We start from the raw sequence: 26514 nt of genomic DNA on the forward strand, positions 1-26514 counted from the left end.
AGCTCTTCATCCTCTCGAGGATACTTGAGGGTGCATGGGAGTTTGCCCAACCAGTCTACATGTGTTTTGTGGACTTGGAGAAGGCATTCGACCGTGTCCCTCGGGGTGTCCTGTGGGAGGTGTTGCGGGAGTATGGGGTGTCTGGCCCATTGCTACGGGCCATTCGATCCCTATACAACCGTTGCAAGAGCTTGGTCCGCATTGCCGGCAATAAGTCGGACTCGTTCCCGGTGGGTGATGGGCTCCGCCAGGGCTGCCCTTTGTCACCGGTTCTGTTCATAATTTTTATGGACAGGATTTCTAGGCGCAGCCAAGTGGCGGAGGGCTTTCGCTTTGGTGGCCTCAGGATCTCATCTCTGATCTTTGCGGATGATGTGGTTCTGTTGGCTTCATCGGGTGAGGGCCTCCAGCTCGCACTGGAGCGGTTCGCAGCCGAGTGTGACGCAGCGGGAATGAGGATCAGCACCTCCAAATCTGAGGCCATGGTTCTCAGCCGGAAAAGGGTGGAGTGCCCACTCCGGGTCGGGGATGAGGTCCTGCCCCAAGTGGAGGAGTTCAAGTATCTCGGGGTCTTGTTCGCGAGTGATGGGAGAAGGGAGCCGGAGATCGACAGACGGATTGGGGCTGCAGCTGCAGTAATGCAGACGCTGCACCGGTCCGTCGTGGTGAAGAGGGAGCTGAGTGTAAAAGCGAAGCTCTCAATTTACCGGTCGATCTACGTCCCTACCCTCACCTATGGCCACGAGCTGTGGGTAGTGACCGAAAGGACGAGATCGCGGATACAAGCGGCGGAAATGAGCTTCCTCCGAAGGGTGGCTGGCATCTCCCTTAGAGATAGGGTGAGAAGTTCAGCCATCCGGGAGGGGCTCAGAGTAGAGCCGCTGCTGCTCCACATCGAAAGGAGCCAGCTGAGGTGGTTTGGGCATCTGGTAAGGATGCCCCCTGGGCGCCTCCTGGGTGAGGTGTTCCAGGCATGTCCCACCGGGAGGAGGCCCCGGGGCAGACCCAGGACACGCTGGAGAGATTATATCTCTCGGCTGGCCTGGGAACGCCTTGGTGTTCCCCCGGATGAGCTGGAGGAGGTGGCTGGGGAGAGGGAGGTCTGGGCCTCTTTGCTTAGGCTGCTGCCCCCGCGACCCGGCCCCGGATAAAGCGGATGAAGATGGATGGAATATTGATAAAGTTTACCTTTATGTACAGAATCTGAATATCGCAAAATATTTTAAAAAATTGCAATAATGTCGTATCGTGCGTTAAGTATTGTGATAATATCGTATCAATTCAATTCAATTCAATTCAATTCAATTTTATTTATATAGCGCCAAATCACAACAAATGTCGCCTCAAGGCGCTTCATAGATACAGAGAAAAGCCCAACAATCATATGACCCCCTATGAGCAAGCACTTTGGCGACAGTGGGAAGGAAAAACTCCCTTTTAACAGGAAGAAACCTCCGGCAGAACCAGGCTCAGGGAGGGGCGGCCATCTGCTGCGACCGGTTGGGGTGAGAGAAGGAAGACAGGATAAAGACATGCTGTGGAAGAGAGACAGAGATTAATAACAGATACGATTCAATACAGAGAGGTCTGTTAATACATAGTGAGTGAGAAAGGTGACTGGAAAGGAAAAACTCAATGCATCATGGGAATCCCCGGCAGCCTACATCTATTGCAGCATAACTAAGGGAGGATTCAGGGTCACCTGGTCCAGCCCTAACTATATGCTTTAGCAAAAAGGAAGGTTTTAAGCCTAATCTTAAAAGTAGAGATAGTGTCTGTCTCCTGAATCCAAACTGGAAGCTGGTTCCACAGAAGAGGGGCCTGAAAACTGAAGGCTCTCCCTCCCATTCTACTTTTAAATACTCTAGGAACAACAAGTAGGCCTGCAGAGCGGGAGCGAAGTGCTTTAATAGGGTGATATGGTACTACAAGGTCATTAAGATAAGATGGGGCCTGATTATTTAAGACCTTGTATGTGAGGAGCAGGATTTTGAATTCAATTCTGGATTTAACAGGAAGCCAATGAAGGGAAGCCAAAACAGGAGAAATATGCTCTCTCCTTCTAGTCCCTGTCAGTACTCTTGCTGCAGCATTTTGGATTAACTGAAGGCTTTTCAGTGAGTTTTTTGGACATCCTGATAATAATGAATTGCAGTAGTCTAGCCTGGAAGTAATAAATGCATGAACTAGTTTTTCAGCGTCACTCTGAGACAGGATATTTCTAATTTTAGAGATGTTGCGCAAATGGAAGAACGCAGTCTTACATATTTGTTTAATATGTGCGTTGAAGGACATATCCTGGTCAAAAATGACTCCAAGGTTCCTCACAGTGTTACTGGAGGCCAAGGTAATGCCATCCAGAGTAAGAATCTGGTTAGATACCATATTTCTAAGCTTTTCAGCGCCGAGTACAATGACCTCAGTTTTATCTGAGTTAAGAAGCAGAAAGTTAGTGGCCATCCAAGTCTTTATGTCTTTAAGACATTCCTGCAGTTTAACTAATTGGTGTGTGTTATCTGGCTTCATGGACAGATAGAGCTGGGTGTCATCTGCATAGCAGTGAAAATGTATGCTATGTCTTCTAATGATGCTGCCTAGGGGAAGCATGTATAATGTAAACAGAATTGGTCCTAGCACCGAACCCTGTGGAACTCCATAATTAACCTCAGTGTGTGAAGAGGACTCTCCATTTACATGCACAAATTGGAGTCTATTAGATAGATATGATACAAACCACTGCAGTGCAATACCTGTAATACCTACAGCATGCTCTAATCGCTCTAATAGAATATTATGGTCAACAGTATCGAATGCTGCACTAAGGTCAAGAAGGACAAGCACAGAGATGAGTCCACTGTCAGAGGCCATAAGAAGATCATTTGTAACCTTCAATAAAGCTGTTTCTGTGCTGTGATGAACTCTGAAACCTGACTGAAACTCTTCAAATAAACCATTCCTCTGCAGATGATCTGTTAGCTGTTTGACAACTACTCTTTCAAGGATTTTTGATATGAAAGGAAGGTTGGAGATTGGCCTATAATTAGCTAAGACTGCTGGGTCTAGAGATGGCTTTTTGAGTAAAGGTTTAACTGCAGCCACCTTGAAGGCCTGTGGTACATAGCCGATTATTAGAGATAGGTTGATCATATATAAGATCGAAGAATTAATCAATGGCAGGACTTCTTTGAGCAGTTTTGTAGGAATGGGGTCTAAAAGACACGTTGATGGTTTGGAGGAAGTAATTATTGAAGTTAACTCAGAAAGATCGATTGGAAAAAAAGAGTCTAACTTAACATCAATGAAACTAAGAGTAGCTGTAGATAATATTACATCTGTGGGATGATTATTGGTAATTTTTTTCTCTAATGATAAAAATTTTATTTGTGAAGAAGTTCATGAAGTCATCACTAGTTAACGTTAAAGGGATGGTTGGCTCAAAAGAGCTCTGACTTTTTGTCAGCCTGGCTACAGTGCTGAAGAGAAACCTGGGGTTGTTCTTATTTTCTTCAATCAGTGATGAGTAGTAAGCTGTTCTGGCTTTGCGGAGGGCTTTCTTATAAAGCAACAAACTATTTCTCCAGGCTAAATGATGATCCTCTAAATTTGTGACACGCCATTTCCTCTCCAGATTACGAGTCATCTGCTTTAGGGTACGTGTTTGAGAATTATACCACGGGGTCAGGTACTTCTGATTAGAGACCTTAGTTTTCACTGGAGCTACAGTATCCAGAGTCGTACGTAGTGAGGAGGTGAAATTATTAACAAGATAATCGACCTCTGTTGGGGTAGCGTTCAGATAGCTGCTCTGCTCTGTGTTGGTACAGGGCATTGACGATGATAACAGTGGCTGGATTATATTCTTAAACTTAGTTACAGCGCTTTCAGAATCGTGGGATGTATGGTGATTCCCACCTCTAATAGGTGTATTTGCTAAAAATCTCAGACGAGTTTGAATGAACGACTTCAACCTCAAGGTCAGAGGTCAGGTTTTTTTCCCTATTGTTCTGATCACACTTTATCAGTACTGGCAAATGGCTGCCCATCCCTGAGCCTGGTTCTGCTGGAGGTGTCTTCCTGTTAAAAGGGAGTTTTTCATTCCTACTGTTGCCAGGTGCTTGCTTAAAGGAGTTTGTGTGATTGTTGAGGTTTTCTCTCTAATATTGTAGAGTCTTTAACTTACAATATTAAAGTGCCTGACTCTTGTGATTTGCTACTATATAAATAAAATTGGAGTTGTGAAGCAACTTTCACACCAGTGAAGCACTAGTGTGAAAGACACTGTTAAGATGAAAAAGATTGAATAAATAATTAAATGTTAGAAGTTTAACAGTAAAGGGACAAAGGTGTATTCATGGATTTTTGATACTTTAAAGTTGCATCTTCAGTGCTGTTAGTTACAGAAGAGAAAAAAACATGAAAAAATGTGTATTGCCATTATAGTCAAGATGGAAGTCAGAGACTTGAATTCATTAATATGTCATTTTGCAGACCTTCTCACTGTATAATAATGTGCTTTTCAAAACATTTTATAATTTGTGTGTACAATTTCTTTGTGGTCTTCTGTGCACTTTGCCTCTTATAGATCGTAAGTGTAACCCCAGCCTGTTGAGTCTAGTGTCAAACGTCAACACCACTCAACCGTCTGGTGGCAGCCCTACAGGACAGGTGCAGTGGTGGGATGCTCAGGGCATTGTGGGATTGATCATCTTCCTCTTTTGTACTCTCTATGCCAGGTAAGATTAGCAGTGTCGGCAAATAATATATGTTCTGTTTTATTTACTTTTGTTAAACTTCCTCATTCTGTCTCTCCCTCAGTATCCGTTCATCCAGCAACACCCAGGTAAACAAGCTGATGCAGACAGAGGAGGGCGGAGGGTCAGGTGGAGAGGGTGTGGTTGGAGAGGATGGTATCCGCAGGGCTGTTGACAATGAAGAGGAGAGTGTCACTTACAACTACTCCTTTTTCCATTTCCACCTCTGTCTGGCCTCTTTGTACATCATGATGACTCTTACCAACTGGTACAAGTAAGTACTCACAGCAGACTGACAGACATGAAGCAACAGCTACGATATGAGACTTTTGACCCTGACTGTGAATTTAAAATCCATAATTTTCAGCTTTATCAGTTACTTACATACAGCTACTTGTGATCGCGGCACAGTAGCAGTGGAGCTCCTTGGTAAAACATTTAAAGATAAAAAACAAAACAAAGGATAAAACATGTTTCAATGTTTATGTGGTGGTTTAAAGTTCTGACACCCTCCAATCGAGCCACCAGAGGGCACACTAGTTCACCTGAAAGTTATTCATTCTTTCAGCACAGATTGAATGTCAGCCTCATGAATCATCTCGGTTTAGATGAACCTCACCCACCACCACAGTATCTTTGTTTTTTCTTTCTTTTGTGAAAGAAAAAGAGTTGTCATGTATCTAGAGGAAGTGTGGATGAATTTCCAAACATGTGGTAAGTTGAGTTGGTGTAAACTAAATTGCTACTTTTCCCTCTGTGTCCTCCAACAGACCAGAAACCAACACCCAGGTCATGCAGAGCACTATGCCAGCTGTTTGGGTGAAGATGAGTTCCAGCTGGCTGGGCCTCGGGCTTTACCTTTGGACCCTCATTGCCCCTCTTATTTTCCCTGACAGGGATTTCAGCTGAGCGTACATCATCTTTCGCTTATATTTGATTATTTGTTTTCTGTTTTTTGGCGGCTGGTGAAGTCAAGTTGCTAAGAAGGAAACGGAAAGAATGTTATTAAGAATTTTCATTTCTTGACATTTCTGTTTTGTTTTTGTTTTTACATTTGTATGTGTTGTTATTGTGTTTGTGTTGGTTTACACCTCTTGGTTGGCTTATTTGGTGTTATAATTACTACAGATATTGTTTAAGAAGATTTTAAATGTTTGGTAAGTTTATAGAGTCTTTACTTACCCATGGGAATTTTTCATTTTCCAGTGACTCACATTAATAGGCTTGCCCCTACCTTCTGTAGTGTGAGCATATAAGCATTTTAAATTCCATAACAACGACTCAGCAACAAGGCACTTTCTCAATACCTCAGACATTTCAGTTAGATTCCCTTTTAAAGGTCTTTCAGATCAGAGCTCTCTGATTGGCTCAATCTGGAATACCCCTGATTAGCTGTACTCCTTTTCTGCAGGGGGCACCGAGGAGAGCCCTGATCGGGAGCCTCAGAATGAGGTGACTGTGAAAACTAGATAAGACTAATATGGCACGCCCTTCAGATCATAACAGGGCTTCCCCGCAGCTACTAGGCTGCAAGCAAATCCATGTGATTGCACCGTGAGCAAGAGTGTCCTAATACAGCGGTCCCCAACCTTTTTTGCGCCACGGACCGGTTTATGCCCAACATTATTTTCACGGACTGGCCTTTAAGGTGTCGCGGATAAATACAACAAAATAAAACTAGTACCGGTACCGAAAAAAAGATGATTTACTCATAACACACATGAAAAGACCCAGGAAAACCGAGTTAATGATAAAAAGATAACAAAATAATGCTGAAAACCGATAAAAACCCTGAAAACCATACATTTCACACCTGAGCCTCAACTCTCGTGGCCCGGTACCAAACGAGGCCCGAGGGTTGGGGACCGCTGTCCTAATAGACAGCCAGTCTCAGCTCTTCCTCGTCTGCTCCAAGCTAAGTTGATTTTTCTCCGGTGCTGAGCTTTTCCATGCCTCTGACAGCCACAGACAACAGTGTTTATGTCATGTATAGCAAACTGTTTACAGCAAGGAGACTTGTATTGATCCATAGCAGTCAGCATCATGCAGTGTGCAGTGGTGTAGGTTCAGGAGGTGAAGCATAAATCCCACACTACCTTCATTTATAAATGCCATTATAGTAAGGAGGTTGCACCATGAATTATTGGGCTAAAAACTGGATTTTTAAATGTCTCAATGTACAAAACAATAATAATGCATTTTCAAATTGCTGTTATTGATTTTTATTGCTGGTATTGACTTTCGTAGTGATTCGATGGCTGTAATGGTGATACAGTACTCTTACATATGCATTATATAGTATGACTGGAATGAGTTGATATAAGGTAAGGTAAGTTGTAATTGTGGAAAATGTTTTTGGTACAATCCTGATTTGCAGTTGTCATTTTCAGACATTTTGCTGGACACACACATGAATCAGATGTTGTGTTTCTTTGGCTGCATATGAGTGTAGTGAATGCAGTTTTTTTTTTTTTTTTAACCTTGTTTATATATTTTGTCACATTAAGGGGAATATTACAGATAAATTTCATGTGTTGAATCATAATTTAAAATTTCATAACACAATTAAGTGCCTTTCTGTAGTTCCACTTTTCAAAAAGTATCCTAATAGATCACTAATGCTGATGTGCTTACTACACCTTGCCTTACATCGTGGCGATCTGGTCAATGCATGCCATAAAGCACTGGTCTGTAACATAAACTGTAAATGTAATTTATGTATAGACTCAGTTTTTAATAAAGGTGAACGCTTCTCCACTTATTGTTTTAAATGAGTCTCAATACAAACTTTGGATTAAATAAATAAATCACAACTACAAACGTGGAGTTTTACACCAAAACCTGTTTGTGGGCAGAGCTGTGCTTGTTTCTTTGGTAGCTTTGCCATTGTAGGGCTGTTCGGGTTTCTTGTTATAGATTGGACATAAATCCTAAATGCTTATGGGTGCTAATGGTGGACGCAGGCTCATTGCACTCTTTTCCTAACATGTAGATTAAAGTGATGAGGCACCAGAGTCTGGGACTGAGAAGGAGCTCACAGGCGCTAATGTGCTGATTTTATCTGTCCATCAGTTGTGTGATTGGGGGACACTCATCAGCTGCTAATGCTTTGCTGATTGTACTTGTAGTTATCTTATTGTCACACGAGTACAACGCTAAACTGAAAGTGAACCATTTCCAGTCTATAAAAGGGTTCAGCTCTCACCATGTTTTACACATTTGTTCTTAACTCGAAATCAAAGCAGCAAAATGTGTGCAATCGCTCCTCTCTGCTGGTACAGAGACAGCACAGTGTGTGCCAATCTCCGCTGTGTTATTTCCTCCTTGCCTGGCTGGTAGACAGGACATGTTGGTTTTGGCTGCTGCACTCACTCAATCCAGTCGTCTCTGAATGTGGAAATATTCAGGACATACTGCCTCCTGTGGACCTCCACCCTCCCGCAGCAACACCCCTCCATCAGCCTATCCATTTCAATCCTGAGTTGATGGATTGTGCCTGTTTGACAGACTGAAATCGGATTTATTTCACTTTAAGCTGAGGAAACAAAGACTTCCTAAACACTGTGGGGAAGATGACAACACTTCACTAAATCCTTAAAGAAAACAGCTATAAAAATAGCAAGGAGTCTTTAAAAAAAAGTCCAAAACTGTGAAATTACGACTATTCAACAGATTTAAATTTGGACAAGCTGGGAAAACACAACTGCCAGAGGAGAGGACAGCAGTTGTGTGCGCTGCAACATCTGCGTAAAGGACTTGACTGAAAAACTGAACAATTTTTAACTGCAGCTGCAGGCGTTATATCCAACGCTCTGTTTCTGCATTTGGCTTGTTGTGATGTGGTGACGCTGGAACACTGCGCATTGCATGCATGTTTGCCAGCCTTTCCTTTTGGCTTTTTGCAGTTTTTGTCTGCATACTTGTGCCTGACATGTGACTTCACTTCGTGGAGGAACAGGGTGCATGTCAAGTCTTGTGTAATCACTGTCAAACGCACAAGCATTTGTAGTAAACTACCAAAACTGAAAGAAGCCATGTCTGTCCTCTGACAGGAGCAGGCTTGCAGCACATCCTCCAAATCTCTGACGCTTTGACCCCACAAAACGGTTTTATCTCCTATTTCTTCATTTCTCCCTCACTGACTGGAGCGTTTACATTATAAAACAATCAGACTTATTAAACAAACACTCTTCTTTCATTAGCCCCATCTGAAATGTAACAGCCTCTGAATTCAGGCAGCACCAGCACCCGAGAACAAATTAGCCAGGCGTCATAAATTTCACTTTTATTTCCCCTGCTATCATCAGGTGTACAAATGTGAGATCTGGTTTTCTCATTGAGTAGATTTAAGACTCTCCTCGTCTTCGGCCATTGCCTCCAGCGTCATAAATCTCACTTTCATTTCCTCTGTTATCATCAGATGCAATTTGTCGCCGCAATAATCAGGAGCTGTAATGTGCTGATTATGAGCCACTTAGTGTAGCTCTGCAGCCATGCTTAGTTAGGCCTGCTGGGATTTTTAATTTTAGATTGATTCAGACAATCGTTATCACTTGCAGTGTTAGCCCTGACCTTAATCTCGGCTTGCAAATGTCAGTGTTTGGCCGCATTTTAGTCAAGAACGAGTTCCGCCTCCGCACTAAAGCATGAGACTATTTCAGTTTTGTTTCGCACTTTCATATTGCAAATATTGAACAGTGAGCGGCGTTGACTTCTCCTGATGCTGATTTAGATAAGTACCGTTTTTGTTAGGGGTTATGCATCCCTGACCACCTCTTTGACGGAATGACTGGAAATGCCTGTCTGAGGTGTAATTGGGTTTTAAGAGTGGAATCCAGGCCCATTAAATTATGCACTGCATGCAGGGGAGCTAATTGAGTTTGGACCCTGCTGGCATACTGCACGAGCACTGGAAACATTTACCCAACATTAAGCCCCAATTAGGCTTTTCGGGATTGGAAACTTGTTGCGGGATGATGAGAAGATGCTGATGCCCGACAGACTGCGCCGTGCAGTTTCTCTCCACTAAATATGTATGGTCCACTAACAGCTCTGCTCGTTCCTGTTGAACTGATGAACTTCCTCTGTATTTCCACGTTCTCGCACTCGCACAGCACAGGCTACAGTGCAAAGCAGTCCCTCTGCTCTAAGCTGGAGGTCTACAAGTCTGAGTGTGTGCGCATGCTCTCTCTCAGCTCAGAGGAGCAGCTAATGCAGTTATATAATAGTTAGTGCAGCCGGCGTCTGCTGTGAGCCAAATGCCAGGCCGGTCTGGTTACATAAGCTCGTCAGAGTCATATTGTAGCACTCCGGAGCGCTCACGCCACAGCATGTCCCCGCTCCTTTCACTGTCTCTTCCTCCGTCTCTCACTTCCTAACGCCGTTTTTCTTTGCTTTCCCATCCTCTCCTTTCTACACCTCTCCTCGCATCCACCCCTCCCTCTCAGCCTCCCTCGCACTTTTCCTTTCCTTTTCCCCTCTCCGCTGCAGAGCTGTTCTCAGCTACGAGAACAAAGAGTTTGCGTGCTGGATGCAGATGCACAGACAGCTCAGAAAATATGAGACACAAAAGAGCAGGACTAACTGTACGCTCACAAGTGCATTCTCCAGTGAAACATCAGGACATGTGCAATTCAGTTGCTGGATGCCTTGGCAGTGACGATGGGTGAGTCAGGTGAAGAGATAAGCTCCGGTTGCCAGTTACCACAACTCGTGCACTCTGATGTCCACTGGCCTTTGATTACCATTTGATCTCCAGGAATGCCTTTCTCATTGACCTTTTGCATCTACCTCCCATAAGTCTCTACTTATGGACCCTCAAACAGGAGAAGGTCAGAGAGCCATGGTCAACAGATCAGCACCCATTGCAGCCGGGTGTCTGCCAAAAACTGCAAACTAGAAGTGTGCAGATCAATCCAAATATCGATAGTGTCCATCCCTAAACTTGTATTGATACTGGAACCATACTAGCACGATAGCAGGATAGGCTTAATGTGTCTGTCTCTAAATCATACCCAATATGATTTAGAGACAGACACATTTACATACCAGGCCTGTTATAATGTTATATCAAGCAATTATTGTGGAAAGTAAAAATCCGTAATCAATTGGCCATTAAAATGGGTTCAACTTTGGCTAACTGATGATCATTCATCTCATAAACATAACCCAGTTCCCTACATAAGCTCCCTTTAAAGGCATCGAGGGCCGGTGTCCTGCAGGTTTTAGATGTGTCCTTGATCCGACACAGCTGATTTAAATGGCTAAACGACCTCCTCAACATGTCTTGTAGTTCTCCAGAGGCCTGGTAATGAACTAATCATTTGATTCAGGTGTGTTGACTCTGGGTGAGAGCTAAAACCTGTAGGACACCGGCCCTCGAGGCCTGGAGTTGCCCACCACTGCTTTAAAGGTTAAAAGTATCCTTAGGGATATCGTTACACTGGCCCTGTATTTACTTGGTATCGGGTCCTAAAACTGCACAATGGCACAGCACCCTTGAGCAATTGAAGTTAATTCATTTATGGTTTCAGCTCATAACAAATCATTGTTAAGATCTTTTGTGTGATGTCATCTCAGTCACTCGTTCAAGTAGACTGTTGTGGTACAGGATGGAGGTGTGCGGTGATGGTGTAGGTCCACGGAGGAAAATAAAGTGGATAAATGGCTCAGTTTGACTCCAGCACTCTCACGCTCACTGCGCGAGCTTGTCTAGCTAATTAGAATTAACAGCATTAACCAGGAACCGCTCCTCTCAACCAATGGCGTCCTTCTACAGCTTATGATTATTCATGAGGCGGGGCTCGGCGCGCCAGCCCACTGGTGGAGGCTGACGGGAGGGCGGTGCCCACCGGACCTACCGCGCGGGGTGGTGCGGAACCGCGGAGTGTGTCTTGCGTAGGGCGAGATGTTGTTTTTTTGTGGCGATCTGCTGAACGTGGCATCGCTGTCCGGTCTGACACAACAGTGGGAAGCACAACCAGCCCCTCCGGTCCTCCCTGCACAGAAACCCGGGCGCACAGCAGCTGATCCCGGCGCATCACAATCCAGGAAATGCGGACTTCTGGCCCCTTCGCAACGGGATAAATGGCTGCAGCGCCAGCACCGTAGCAAGCTGGTAAATATGAACCGTGTCGGCTGTTTGTTACTTACTTTCATTTGGCTTGTGGTGCTCGTCAGAAAGAAAGCGCGAGAGAGACCGAGAGGGGAGGGGTGCACGGTGTGAAGTTGACAGCTGATCCCGGCCGCATTTTATTTTATTTTTGCTGTTTATTTATTTTAAAAAGCGTGAGTGTGATATGAAGTTGAGCGATGCGTTTTGGTGATAAATGATTAAAGATGTGTTGCGTGTAGCGGACCCGAGCAGCAGAGCGAGTTTTTTCCTTTTCTTTGGGAGGGGGGCACCAAAGTACTGTACGCTGAAGTAGCGGCAGGGGCGCTGCACATATACAGCTGACAGCATATGCTTCATCATGCACCTTCATTCACCCCGGCTGTCCTCAATAGCTACCCGGCTGAGGAGAGCAGGAGTGGTGGGGATGGGGGGCTAGCACACGCACGCTACGCATCAACACGCGATCCACGATCAGGCCTGTGAAGTTATTTGTAATGGGCTACACCTACACTTGCCAGATTTTTGGACGATGACATCATGCTTTTGTACTCTGTTGATCTGCTTTTATATGATAGATGGGCTCAGCTAACAAAACAGGTTTTTTTGGTGGTCTTTTCATCTACTTGAAGTTGTGTCATTGAGTTTTAGTGTAACTCTATCTATCTGTGTAAAATCAGAAGTTGGCATAAGGCAAAGTCATGGTTTTGCACCTCTGATGTTACTTTTACAGGAAGTGAGATATGGATTGCACTTGAAATCTGTTGTTCTGTGTAGCTGAAGACCACAGCCAGCTGATGCTGTCGCGTTTTTGTTTTGTTTTGTTGTGTTTTACATAGGAGATGAGGTTCAGTACCTCGTCGGTGCAAGCATTTGAAAAGGAAACAAACACAGCAGCCTCTATGCTGCAGCGTCCTTGGCGACGTCTGCCAGCTGTACTCTTTTTAAGTCCCACCACAAAGATACAGTAAGATGTCAGACCATAGTGGTAAAGGTGGGGTGGGGTGAAAATGGAGAGAGGCCAATATGCAATTATTTCTTAGTGAATCAGCAGAAAGTGGCGAACTTACGGTGCTCCACTCTGGCCTGGATCAACACCAGTTTGTGGTGTTGCTGGCTGAAGGAAGGCGCTAGCTCAGCAGGCACCTGAGGAGAGCGACGCTCCATTTCCTTGCAGAATTCCAAGACTGTTTGCGTCGTGGAGGATTTGGTCATTGGACAAAATACCTGCTGTCAGAGATTACTGCCATTAATAGTTTTGACATGGACGGGATAAAAGGCGAGATTCAAGGCTTTGATGTTTTCACAACAGTTGAAAGTCAGAAGGCAGCTTGTTATGGATAATTACTACGTCTTAAAGTCTTGCAGAACCGTCTTGCAATATGTGTGTGTGTGTATATACACAAGTCGACAGATTAGCAGTGCCAGTTCACTATATAAAAAATATTCAATGTCGTAGCTGAAGACTTGAGCAATAAGTTTGATCAGGCACAATAAGAGCAAATATAAGTGTCAGGAGTAACAGTGATTACTGAAGAACTTCGACTCTGCTCTATGTCTTAGTATCTCTCCCATTGGCACAAGTACCACTTGAGAAAACAGGCCTGTTCTGGTCAATTAATAACAGCTTATAACCCACTTTCACGTGCACCCACAGTCACCTGGCATACCCGCTCCAGCTCTCGCACTCTCACTCAACCTTGCAGGTGGCAACGTGTTGATTTACTGCATGAAATGCCATTGGCAGCGAGGGGTCTTGTCGAGTTCCTGCTCAGACCTTCAGATGCATCCCCTGCAGACAGCAAGGTCTGATAAGCACTGTAGCACCAGAGCAGGAAGGTCAGGGAGCATGTGTGGTTTTTTCAAAGCGAGTTTGGCAGTTTAGACTGAAATGTTTAACGGACGGTGTCACACCTTTCTACAAAAATTCAAACCGAGCATTGGCTCTGGTGCTGTTGGTAAGTGTTGTAAGAGGGCACATCTTTCATCTCTCTGTGGCTGGTCACTAATCTTGTTCCTCCGAGGCATCGGAGAAGAATAGATGCGCTGTAGTGCTCAGAGGCAGTAAACAGTAAACCAGGAACAAGTCTTGGACACACAAATTGCACGAATGCGCACCGAGTAAAATGGAGGCCAGGAGTGCCAATCTGGCAACTTCACAAATGCCCCACTAGCCCAATAATCCTTTTGCAGGCATTCAGTAACACTGTAATGTATTTTGAATATTAAAAAGCATTTTCTTCACTTATCTAGCCCTGTGGCCTTCTGTGTAGTGCATGACTCTGCTTTGGTGTCATTTAGGTCAGTGTGTGTGTTTGTGTTTGTTTGCAGGGGTTACAGTTGTTTATCAGTGTCTGGCCTCCACTCAGCCTCCTACCCGGGCCTGTGTATTGGCTGGCCCCTTCAAATGGAGATAGAGTTTCGTTGTGTTTGCCAGGCAGGGACCAGAGTCGGTGCCGTATGTGTGTCAGCGCAGCCACCTGGCCCGCTCCCACGTGTGCTCGTCCAGGTTATACAATGATAATCTTGGACGGTGATGTCCGTGCAGGCAGTGAAGGTTCTTGCAGGAAGAGAAAGCGCAACAAAGTGGTTACTCACTCGAACACTCCCTCCGTAAGTGTTAATCATTACCCACTCGAGCACCATTGGTAGCCAAGTGGAATGTCGAGAGGTTTCCTGCACGTAATGACAATCCTTCTTCGAAAATAGGCGACAAGTTGATTACATCCAAACTCCCAACTTTTCTCGAGACCCAATAAATTGCCATTATCACCAGATTTGTATTTTCTGTTGTCGTCTTTAGGATATGCAACAATCTGTGTGTTTTCTCCTTATATCAACACGGAGCGCATTTTTGCGCACGGGGTTCGCTGTCTGCAGTGGCCGGCGTTTTGCAATACTTATTGTTGTAGTATGATTGTAAGCCTCTGTGCTCCACACCACAGGTATGTCTGACAGGGGGCTCCGCCAGGATATCACTGCTGAGCTTTGTGTAATACTGGGGGTGAGGCTGATCAGTGCTTGAAAAAACACAAAAGCAAGTGATAACACGCACGATAAAGTTTCAGCTTTAGAGTTAGCAGTTATGTGAAAGAATTAAATCGCACTTTTTGGAGGTCAGGCATATAATCCTCCAGTTTGTTTTTGGTTTTTTTGCATCTGTTGCCTTGAAAGAAAGAGAACGCACCCAGTGTGCATATTGATCGATGGTGCAGGCGAGTTATTATATTTCACTACCAGATATCTCCACCACTTTCCAAATCTCTCGCTTTCACTCGCCGACTCCCAAGACACCGCTCTGACCACACCCCTCAGCGTGCAATGCATCTGCACAGATTGCAATCTCCAGATGATGCCTGTTCACCGCTCCGATCTGTGTTCATTAACTGACACCTGCAAAGATAACTAGTGTTTACCTCTGCTTTAACTCCTCTGAAATCCTATTGCTGCGTCCTCAGATGCAGGCTCTCAATCTGTCTCATCTTATATCAGTCCCATGAGAGTGTGTAAACTATGCAGGCGATGCAGACACAGTGCTGAACACTTATATAGTTATATATATATACAGTGGGGCAAAAAAGTATTTAGTCAGCCACCGATTGTGCAAGTTCCCCCACTTAAAATGATGACAGAGGTCAGTAATTTGCACCAGAGGTACACTTCAACTGTGAGAGACAGAATGTGAAAAAAAAAATCCATGAATTCACATGGTAGGATTTGTAAAGAATTTATTCGTAAATCAGGGTGGAAAATAAGTATTTGGTCAATAACAAAAATACAACTCAATACTTTGTAACATAACCTTTGTTGGCAATAACAGAGGTCAAACGTTTACTATAGGTCTTTACCAGGTTTGCACACACAGTAGCTGGTATTTTGGCCCATTCCTCCATGCAGATCTTTTCAAGAGCAGTGATGTTTTGGGGCTGTCGCCGAGCAACACGGACTTTCAACTCCCGCCACAGATTTTCTATGGGGTTGAGGTCTGGAGACTGGCTAGGCCACTCCAGGACTTTCAAATGCTTCTTACGGAGCCACTCCTTTGTTGCCCGGGCGGTGTGTTTTGGATCATTGTCATGTTGGAAGACCCAGCCTCGTTTCATCTTTAAACTTCTAACTGATGGAAGGAGGTTTTGGCTCAAAATCTCACGATACTTGGCCCCATTCATTCTGTCCTTAACACGGATCAGTCGTCCTGTCCCCTTGGCAGAAAAACAGCCCCATAGCATGATGTTTCCACCCCCATGCTTCACAGTAGGTATGGTGTTCTTGGGATGCAACTCAGTATTCTTCTTCCTCCAAACACGACGAGTTGAGTTTATACCAAAAAGTTCTACTTTGGTTTCATCTGACCACATGACATTCTCCCAATCCTCTGCTGTATCATCCATGTGCTCTCTGGCAAACTTCAGACGGGCCTGGACATGCACTGGCTTCAGCAGCGGAACACGTCTGGCACTGCGGGATTTGATTCCCTGCCGTTGTAGTGTGTTACTGATGGTGACCTTTGTTACTTTGGTCCCAGCTCTCTGCAGGTCATTCACCAGGTCCCCCCGTGTGGTTCTGGGATCTTTGCTCACCGTTCTCATGATCATTTTGACCCCACGGGATGAGATCTTGCGTGGAGCCCCAGATCGAGGGAGATTATCAGTGGTCTTGTATGTCTTCCATTTTCTGATGATTGCTCCCACAGTTGATTTTTTCACACCAAGCTGCTTGCCTATTGTAGATTCACTCTTCCCAGTCTGGTGCAGGTCTACAATTCTTTTCCTGGTGTCCTTCGAAAGCTCTTTGGTCTTGGCCATGGCGGAGTTTGGAGTCTGACTGGTTGAGGCTGTGGACAGGTGTCTTTTATACAGATGATGAGGTCAAACAGGTGCCATTCATACAGGTAACGAGTGGGGGACAGAAAAGCTTCTTACAGAAGACGTTACAGGTCTGTGAGAGCCAGGGATTTTCCTTGTTTGAGGTGACCAAATACTTATTTTCCACCCTGATTTACGAATAAATTCTTTACAAATCCTACCATGTGAATTCATGGATTTTTTTTTCACATTCTGTCTCTCACAGTTGAAGTGTACCTCTGGTGCAAATTACTGACCTCTGTCATCATTTTAAGTGGGGGAACTTGCACAATTGGTGGCTGACTAAATACTTTTTTGCCCCACTGTATATATTTATATGTGTGTGTGCATGTCCTCATACTAGCTTTCCCTCCTCTCTTTAGAGCTGATTTCTCTCCTCTCCTCTAATGGAGTCCTTTGTCTCAGTAAGTAAGGCACTCCTGCAGGAGCAGTAAGCGAGGATTGGAGGGGATTTCTGCTCCGCAGGAGGGTAAGAGGGCTTTGGGAGGGGAGAATCCTTCCAACCCTGCCGTGGATCTGCCGAGCAAATCAAGACAGCAGGCGATGCTCCAGCACAATCCTCCCCAGCCATGTCACTGTCACTGAAGTGGGGAGGGAGGGAGAGCGCGCCGTTCTTTCTTACTTGCTGTGCCTTATATGATGTGAGCTGTGTTGGCTTACGGGGAACTCCGGGGCATGCCCTTATTTATTTATTTCTTTACATATATTTGCCATGCCCTGGAGTGTGATCCAATATATCGGTCGAACCGGTGAATACGATGCTGTATTAAAAATATAATTAAACCAAAAAATGCACACGTGGGCTGTGGGCTGCACACGTGCACGTATTTGCTGTTTCTCACAGTCTTTCTAGGCAAGCTATGCCCTCACGTTGTCAGGTAAGGTCATGCAAAGAACACCTCACTTTAGATGCTGTTAATTATGCAAGAGTGTGGTCAACTGGTGTCAGTTGGGAAGGCCATTCACTCTTTATACTTTAAAGGTCACGAAACTCCCCACATTTTGGTCTGTGTTTGTTCTGCGTTAGCACCAAATAGCTCGTGTTTTTTTTGTGGTTTTGTGATGCTGCGGATGCTTTGTTGACATCCTGTTTGAGGTTAAAACTGCCTTTATAAGTCTTCAGATTCTGCAGTTGTCAGTACACTGGCATTAAAAGGAGGCGTATTGACACACGACGTGTTTACATACACTCTGCACACTTAGATATATTCTGTACGTGTTTGCCTGTACGATGTTTTTGCTGATGTCTCCATATTGCAGCCCCTAAGCGCGGGTGTCTGTTTCACCTAATTGAAGGTCAATATTTGCATGAGCATTCCTGCAGATAACTTTCCTAGCTTGGCCTAGACAGAAGACAGAGCGACTGCTGTACTTCAATAAAATCAAAGTCATATTCCAGTCTGACACTGTCAGATGTATCTCTTCACGCTACATTGGTGCCGTTCCAGAGCAAAAGGTCTTTCCTTGCTTGCAATAATTGCAGGAGATACGGGGGTGGGGGAAATCTTCCTGGTTTGATTTTGTCGAACAGGTTTGATTCATTTAGGGAAGGTCTAAAAATTGCAAAGATTACAGGTTATTTTGTTAAATATGTCCAGGAACTGATTCAGAGGAACTTTTTGTTTTCACTTGGATAATTCAGCAAACTTGTGGCAGTCTCCCTAATCTGATGTCGTTTTTTGGTCAGGCTTTAAATGAAATAAATCCAGAAAAATGTAAAAACAAAACTTGTTTTTGTAGCACAGCTTTGAGTCACTGTTTTTAATAGTCAATCTAAGTCGAGTTAAGCTTTTAAAATAGCTCCACGTGATCAACAAACCCGTGTTTTTCACAGGCAAACAGAAAAATTATCACCCTGGCTGTCATTGTAAAATTCCACCAGTCCACAGGCCCGTGATTTCCTGTTTATTGAGGAATTAGCGTTATTATAGGTGTGCTCCGCTTTCTGGCTTGGCCTCTAAATGAAGAGGGAGCTAAACAGTGGGCTTTCTGACACTCTGATTGTCTAACTGCTTGCATTTTGTTGCCTCATTTTAGAAGCAGACGGATGCAGTTTGGGCTGTGACAGAAATCTGTTTGTCTTCTTAGCCTGAAATAATGTTTTAGTTTCTTGTTTGTTTGTTTTTTTAAGTTTAAATTTAAAATTTCAGTTCTCAAAACCACGTTTGCTTCTTTTAGTTGTCTGTGTGAAAAGCCTCATAAATCCTTACTGAGACGAGTTTATCCGTCAGCCTCAGAATTAACCAGAAGGCCTGCAAGTATGTGAAGGATGTCCACAACACGCCGTGGCTTTAGTGAAGTAATCTCATGACACATTTGTGACACAATCTGAGTGGATCAGCAGGCAAAGCACGAGCCCCGTTATTAGGGGATGTGTGGAAAGAAGGAAGAAAACTGTGTCTTTTATATTTTGGCTCTTTTTTTGTTACACAATTGTAAATATATTTCTTTCTGCACTTATCATGATGACCACGAGGTATTTGTCACACACACACACACCCAACTGTCTGTACCATGCTTCCTCTAGAAACTTCCTCACCCTGGGAGAGGATACTCCCTTCCCTCTCTCCGCCTCCTGCCAGTGCGAAACCCCAGAGCTGCTGACACAGACTCACCCAGTGTAATTGGGAAAATAAACAGATGATAGAAAATGGAAAAGAAAAAGCATGTGGATGTTTATCCACAACTGGATGCTAAAAGTCTTGGCTTTCCCGGGAGCTAAGATGAATGAGATGTGGGTAAAGTTGGGAGGAGACCCCTCCCAAAACACAGGGCAAACTGTGGAGGCTGAAAATCCTGCAAAATAAATCTATCCATCCATTCCTTATTCGCCCCTTTTAAAGGATTTGCAGTGCTATTCAGCTAGCGGCACGCAGCGGTGAAATTAAATTAACTGGGTGTTATAAGTCAAGTCATAATTAAGGATTTGCCACCATAACAAAAGCAGACGACTGCGGGAGACATGAGAGCGTTTATTTTTGGAGGGAAAAGACAGAGATTGCTGTAGGAAGCTCTTCCCGAGTCTGAGATGTTACAGTGGTTTTTATTATGTAATCCTGCTGTCCTCGACAACCTCAAACAGTCAGCAGTCCCAATTTTTGCACCCAGGTAGTCCCCCACCTCCTCCCTGTTTTTTCTCCCAGCTTTGCTCCGTCAGCACAGTGCTAGGGAGCAGCCCCAGCTTAGTCACTGCAAACGCTGTTTGTTTGTTTTTCTCATCAACATTCTGCAACTCTAATATGCTTAATGGTAGTGCCCTTTTCCTCTGAGGACCCCCACCTCCTCCTCCTCCCCGTGCCTTCTATGTCAGCTTAATGACAGGTTTCCCAGCGAGGAAAGAGGCCAGAGTTGAAGGAAAAGTTGGGTCATTAAAGCAGTCTTACACCGTCACAGGGGTCCTCTGGCTCAGTTGGATTCATGCCATCTTTCAGTCTGATACCAGCTTCCACAGAGAGCGCTTGAGATGCATGGCTGGAAGCATGCGTTGAAGTAAAAGACAGAGGGAGAGTCCTTTTCTCTTCGTTTCGCCAGGCCCAGTCTCTGTTTCGCACTCTCTCAACAGCCTCCAGGTTTTAGTGGATGCTCACAGCAAATCTGAGAAGCTGATATTCACGAGCTGGAGTGGCAGGGGCTGGATTCCCACTCGTAGCCCCCTAAGTAGAGTGTCCATTACTGTGGGAGTGCCTAAATAACACAGAAGAAGGAGATCAGGAGAAACCCTAGTGAGGGTTTGGGAGAGGACGGGGGCTGGAGGGTGTAGGATGGAGAACTGCATTCTCCACTGAGATTGTAAACCCGGACTGAAATTGCTCTGCAGGATTCGATGGTTAGGTGCATGGCGTGCACTGTCTTATGAGCATGGCAAAGCACGTGTCATAGTTTAACTGTTGTTTTCATCAAGAAGTTGAAAGCGTTTTTTCTTCTCCTCAACTTTTTCTTCTTTCTTTCTTCCTTTTTTTTTTTGCTTATGAAGCACTAAACCCAGGAGCTGCGGTTTGTTTTGTTGAGGGTACCGGTGTTTTACCCCATCAATCTATGTAATGCACAGTTTATTGCTTTTCTGTGTAACTACAGTGTTATCAGATTATCCCCAGTGCAGTTTTTCATGGTGAATAGTGTGCTGCATTGTATTCTGCCTCTCATTTGCCAAGGCCTGCTGACTGTGTGTCATCGAAACGCGGCCAAATAGCGACGTTATCATTTTAAAGCCAAAGGTTGTAAAATGCAGCAGGTTCTTCTATGGGTGGGAGTGCAGTAACACACTTTCTACTGCAACTGCTGTTACTGTTACTGAAACCGTCCAATTCAATAATGTTTTTAAATTTTTTAGAAAGTTAGGATTCATGCCGAAGCTGCCAACACATGCCAAACCACAGTTGCTGTACTCACAGGCTGGGCAGGTCTGCAAACATGTCTGATTTCTATTTTTTTAATCTATCAGTTTATGTTTATGGTATCGGTACAGGAAGCGTTCTCACTGACTTTCAATCAGTCGTCACTCGTCCACTTGTCTTTCGCTCCATCTTCTCAATCAGAGCCTCCTTGATTTCGCCGTTTTTGCAGAGAAACTGTTTTACTTCGACGGTATGCACAGTCGATGTTTTTTTTTTTTTTTGAGTCAGACTGCTACAGTAATGAAAGTTATCCTATCTGAGAGTTGGCAGATTCGATTTTCTGTCTTTAGATTAGATTTCCACTCTCAGTTTAGCGGCTCACTGGAGGGCACATCTTGCCATTTGTTTGAATTTTGTGGGTTCAGACTTATGACTTGCTCATCAGCTTTTTACATGGTCTCTAAACAAGTTTCCGTACTTTTAGAAAACTCTATCTGTTACAGGAGTACACGGCCCGTTTTCATCTTTTACCCTTTTCACGATGACATTAGACACTCGGGTCCAGTTCAACCTTATTTTATTTTAAATAAACCTTATTTTGGTTGAACTGATTTGTTTAAAAAAATGCATTTAATTTAACTCTGGTGCTGTTCTCAATTCATGTGCTTTCTTTTAGTTGAAACTACACTGGATCTGTAGAAGCTGACCATAAAAACCAATGAATCAAACATGCTCTTCATCAGGGTTTCCCTTATTTTTCAGCTTTCTAGAAAATGAACAGACTTTCGTGACTTATTGATTGTTTAGCTTGTAGTGTGAATGCAAACACTTGCACTTGTCTGTGTTACAGACCGAAAAGAAGACAGAAAATCAAGTCTGTATCTTTTAATCTTTGTTCCATGTTCTCCTACCTCACAATATTGACACTCTGGCAAACACCGCCTTACTGCGTTATACATAAATACTTTATTCAGCTAGAAGAGTAACCTTCACACCGTGCAGCAAACCTTCAAGGCTGCATGATGACTAAAAAAAAAGTTGATCTAAATCTAATATCAAAAATAGCTCCTCCTCAAATCAAGGGCACAGATTTGTTTTGTAAATTTAGAGTTTGATGAGTTTTCTAAGAAGTTCATCTAAAAGTGCTCTCTGGGTCCAGCAGTGTGAATTGGAAATGGGGAAAATTAAATCAGACAATCTGTCCAGCGTGCATGAAAAGGCATCTCCTCCTGTCCAACTATGATATAAAAGCTTAGCATGTAAGCTTGTTACATGGAAGTCATCCAGTTAGAGGTTTTCTTTTCCTTAGAAGAGCAGTTCAGCAGTTTGGAAACACACTTATGAGCCTTCAGTGGATATTTAAAGTCGGAGTCGTTTGTTATGGTAAAACGCTTTCGTATAATACAGACACACAGTCAGTCACAGCTCTGTCCAGTAATAAAAACCTGCCTGATTTTTAAACAGGTTAAACAAATCACTGTTTTAAGGAGACGCCTTATGAGCTTTGTGAGAGGTGCTGAAACTGAAACAGCCCATCCGACCTTTGCACCCCTTTAAGCTGATTGGCTTTAAGCTTAGAGGTTAGATATGAGCGTGGTATCATGTTCCCCGAAACCGCTTTAACCACATGTTTAGTCTGGAAGACACCTGTCAGCTTATCACGCTGAGCTTCACCTCTCAGTTAGCCTGCCATCCAATTATTGTTGCGCGTGCAGGATTTCCCCATCATCCAGTGATGATTTTAACCACCTTATTTGCTTCATTTCTCACTGCTGTCTCTACAGTTTATGCTGCACAGAGCTTTGCTCCTTCACCTGGTCTGTGAAACTCCAAGGGGATCTCTGATTGGTTGCTATTTATAGGACTTTGTCCCTAAACACTTTGATTTAATCTGCAGGGTTGGAAAAGCCTCTGTGTTCATGCCGCTAAGTATCTATGTACTTGTGTAAAAGGTGGACGGTACGCAAAGCAAATGGTGCCAGGCAGCTAGTTTCTTCCAAAGTCTCCAGTGGAACCGGAGTGCCACATTTAAACAGGGAGATGTAAGAGTCTGAGTTTTGTGACTTGCATTGTCAAGGTGTTGTTTTCAGGTGTTGTTGTGCCAGCAGTAAGAGTATTGGTTACAATAGCATTTGATTAATCGGTGATAGAATTGATACTTTTGCTTCGTCATGCACTCGATCACGCTCGATTCTCACAGAGAACATTCTGAGCAGTAACATAATGATCCGCTGTGTGTATACTGAGACAGAGAAGCCTGTGAAGCCCGGCTTAGGGCAAGTTCAGAGACCGTGCTTCAACCTGGATTGGATGACAAATCAGCCGTACATAACCAGAGAAGAACTAGCAGGAAATCAATGTGTCTGTCCACCTATCCTACATCAATACAGTGTCTCATTTGCTCACCATATGCCTGTTGTTCTTGCTGTCTTTCTCTCCTTCTTGTTCTTCCCCTTTTTCCCCCCTCTCATCCTCTCTCTTTTCTCGCTCTCTCTGCAGTGTGGTTCTTTGAAAGCACACTGCAGACAGCATCTCTATTTTAAGGACACCTTTGTTTTTCTGCTTTGTATTCAAATGATCAGGCTCGAAGGCAGAAGGATGCAACTCTAGAGACGGGAGGGATGGAGGGAGAGGAGGGAGAAGAGGTGGCGAGTTGGCTTTTGGAGTCAGGTTTCCCTTAGAGTAGATCTTTACGGGCCGATAACAAATGGGGGAATGCACAGTTAATACCCCTAAAGCGGGTCACATGACCTTTGGGCTCAATTACCTCTAGTTTGGGTGGTCAGGAGAGAGAATAATGCTCATCTACAGCGCGTGTGTCACATACCGTAAACGCACAATATGACACTTCGCACTCAGAAGCAGCGTGCCTTTGTAGTGATACGGCAGCGTTACCATGTGCGGCCATCCCAAACGGCCAAACTAGACTGTACATCCCAGCGTGAGTGAGTGTAGCCAGTGACACATTTCTGTCTGTCTGGGGCATTTGGTTTGCAGTAGTTTTTGCCATGGTTCATCTAAAGCGTAAACAAAGGCATCAAACATAAATTCTGGATCTCTCACACACTCGTTAATAGCAAATTACCTCCGTAAAGTAGCACTCAGGTTTTGGTATTGGAATGAGAGACAAGTGCAAGTGTTTGCTCATTGCTGGCACTTTGTTTCTAAGCAGCGTGCAAGTGTTGACACACTCATCTTGACATCTTAATTCTTCCTACCACGTGTTTACAGTACAGTAAAGCTATGTTTCTTTAGCTCTCTACAGGGTTTTTAGCTGGAAAGACAAGATGAACGAAGGGAACGCAGCATGATGATTATGCACGTTTGTTCTCATTAAACCTTCAGTATATCCATATTCCATTTGTCTTGTGTTATCAGACTGGATTAGGGCTGCCACAAACGATTATTTTGATAGTCAACTAGTCACCGATTATTTTTGCGATTAGTCGACTAATCAGGGCATGCATCCATTGGACGTAAAACGTACAGCTTATTGCACCAGCATGCGTCTGCTCTTATATAACTATCATTAGCTTACAGCTTTAAGTGTTTAAGGTATGTGCTAACTAAAAATAAAGGCAAGATGATAGTTTATACAATTTTAATGAAATTTGCAGATTGTTTCGGTGAAGTTTAATAAACTCCTTGTTATCTAAAATATAACAGGACACCGGAGTATATTCTCGAGCATCTCACACTTCTGATAATCAGTTGTCTGCTTGACGTTTATTCAGCTGTGTAAAAACTATAACTTTAATCTCAGCCAAACCGATTTACTCAGGAATAAATAAAATACTAAAAAAAGCCAAACAATAACATTTTTAAGTTATCTAAGTGACTTATATATATTTAACCTGAGTATCGAAAGACAGGGGTGGGTTTGAAAACGATTTGCCCGGAGTCCAGGGTTCTCACCGGCTCTAGTGAGCTTTGCCCCCGGCTAGCTATCGAGCTAGTGGGTAACAGACTTCGGAACGCTTTTCCAAATATGTGGTGTCTTGATAAACTGAGCAGATATTTGAGGTTTACACAGTTACATTCTCGCCTGAAAATATGTTAAACGTTTATTTTGTGACCCAGAAAGAATAATAAGAGTAATATTAAAACTAACTAGCTGCCGCCATTGTTGGAAACTGAGCTGGGTCGCGCTATGAATTCTGGGACACAGCTTCTTCTTCTTCGGGGTTTAACGGCAGCTGGCATCCTTGTACATGCAGTGCTGCCATCTTCTGTTTCAGTCCGTTATTACACTCTTAAATCCTACTACTTATTCCTGCGTCTTTTGTGATCTTACAAAGCTTCAAATGACACGTCGACTATTAAATCAGTCGTCGACGATTTTGATAGTCGACATAATCGTGACTAGTCGACTAATCGTAGCAGCCCTAGACTGGATATGATTTTATCAAGCAAAAACGACAAGCTTTCCAGTTGAAAACTTACAGTATAGTGAGATAAAAACATATCAGGGCAGGTAGATGCTTTATTTGATGCTCTGGTTTCGTTTAAATACAATCTGAATACATTTCTTTACTTTCAGTGCAATGGTGGTCAAATATTTCTGTATTTATTCATTGTGACAATTGTTTTTCACCTTGTTAGTGTGCAAGGAGTGCGACCGATTGGCAGCCTGTCCTGAGGTCTCGCCCTATGATAACTTTACCCTCCCTCGGACCTTAAATTGGATACGCTGAAGCTGGATGGACTGATGGATGTTTGTGGGCATCAGGAAAATCACCTTCATGTTTTTCTGTGTTTTATCCTCAGCTACTTTGACACAAAGGCATCTGCTGTGATGCTCACACCTTTGATAAAGTCTTGCGTGTGTCAGCTTCCTTGTTATAGATACAAAAATATGTAAATGTACTGATCTGAATTATAATATTTCTGTCAAAATTTCCCAGATTCGAATTGAATTGAATCGAATCGAATTAAATCGAATTGTGGATTGAATCGATTCTAGAAATCAGTGACGATACCCAGCCCTACCAGGTAGTCCAACTTCAGTAACCCTGCAAACGCCACTGCTGTTTAGTTTTCTGTCTTCATTTATGTTGGAAGTGGTAGCAGAGCTGTACGTTTGAATTAGTTTCAAAAATCTCTCAGTCAGAACATGGTATGAAATGTTTAGGTGGAAACTAGCGAGCTAACTTCCTGTTAACTTCTAACTCCGTTAAATTTAATAACTTCTGTTTTCATGGATGCCTGGATGTTAAACTTAATTGTTACACCCAATAAAGCAGCAACGCTGATGATTTAATTAAAGATGAAAGAATTTAGACCATTTTTAACTCTTAGTGTTCGTTTGACTTTGGTACTTGAAGCGGAAGGAGTTTTGGACCCAGATTACTCTGCGAAGCTCCTCACTATGGCAGCCATATTGCTCCGACAATCCATCAAGAAGTGCGGCTTACCAAAGTTGTACTAAAACATTTTTTAACAGATTTCTGCAC

General features: G+C 43.7%; 2 protein-coding genes across 4 annotated transcripts in view; both read left to right on the forward strand.

Annotated features, from left to right (window-relative positions):
• serinc2l (serine incorporator 2, like) overlaps positions 1–24854 on the forward strand; it is a 36434-nt gene extending 11580 nt beyond the window's left edge. Inside the window, exons 8-10 of the mRNA XM_085176662.1 lie at positions 4583–4733; positions 4816–5025; positions 5522–24854. Of these exons, the coding sequence (XP_085032788.1) occupies positions 4583–4733; positions 4816–5025; positions 5522–5660 (500 nt within the window). The 3' untranslated portion in view covers positions 5661–24854. The remainder of the gene's footprint in view (positions 1–4582; positions 4734–4815; positions 5026–5521) is intronic.
• The window catches only part of hivep3b (HIVEP zinc finger 3b), a 45485-nt gene continuing 30700 nt past the window's right edge, over positions 11730–26514 (forward strand). The window contains exon 1 of one of the 3 annotated variants that reach the window (XM_085176659.1): positions 11730–11868. The gene's annotated coding sequence lies outside the window, so the exon portion shown is untranslated. Of the gene's footprint in view, positions 11869–23013; positions 23104–26514 lie in introns of those variants that run through there. The other 2 variants (XM_085176657.1, XM_085176658.1) reach the window with 2 other exon arrangements.

Source organism: Neolamprologus multifasciatus, chromosome 11, assembly GCF_963576455.1.
Source record: "Neolamprologus multifasciatus chromosome 11, fNeoMul1.2, whole genome shotgun sequence".
In the NCBI taxonomy this organism is placed as follows: Eukaryota; Metazoa; Chordata; class Actinopteri; order Cichliformes; family Cichlidae; genus Neolamprologus; species Neolamprologus multifasciatus.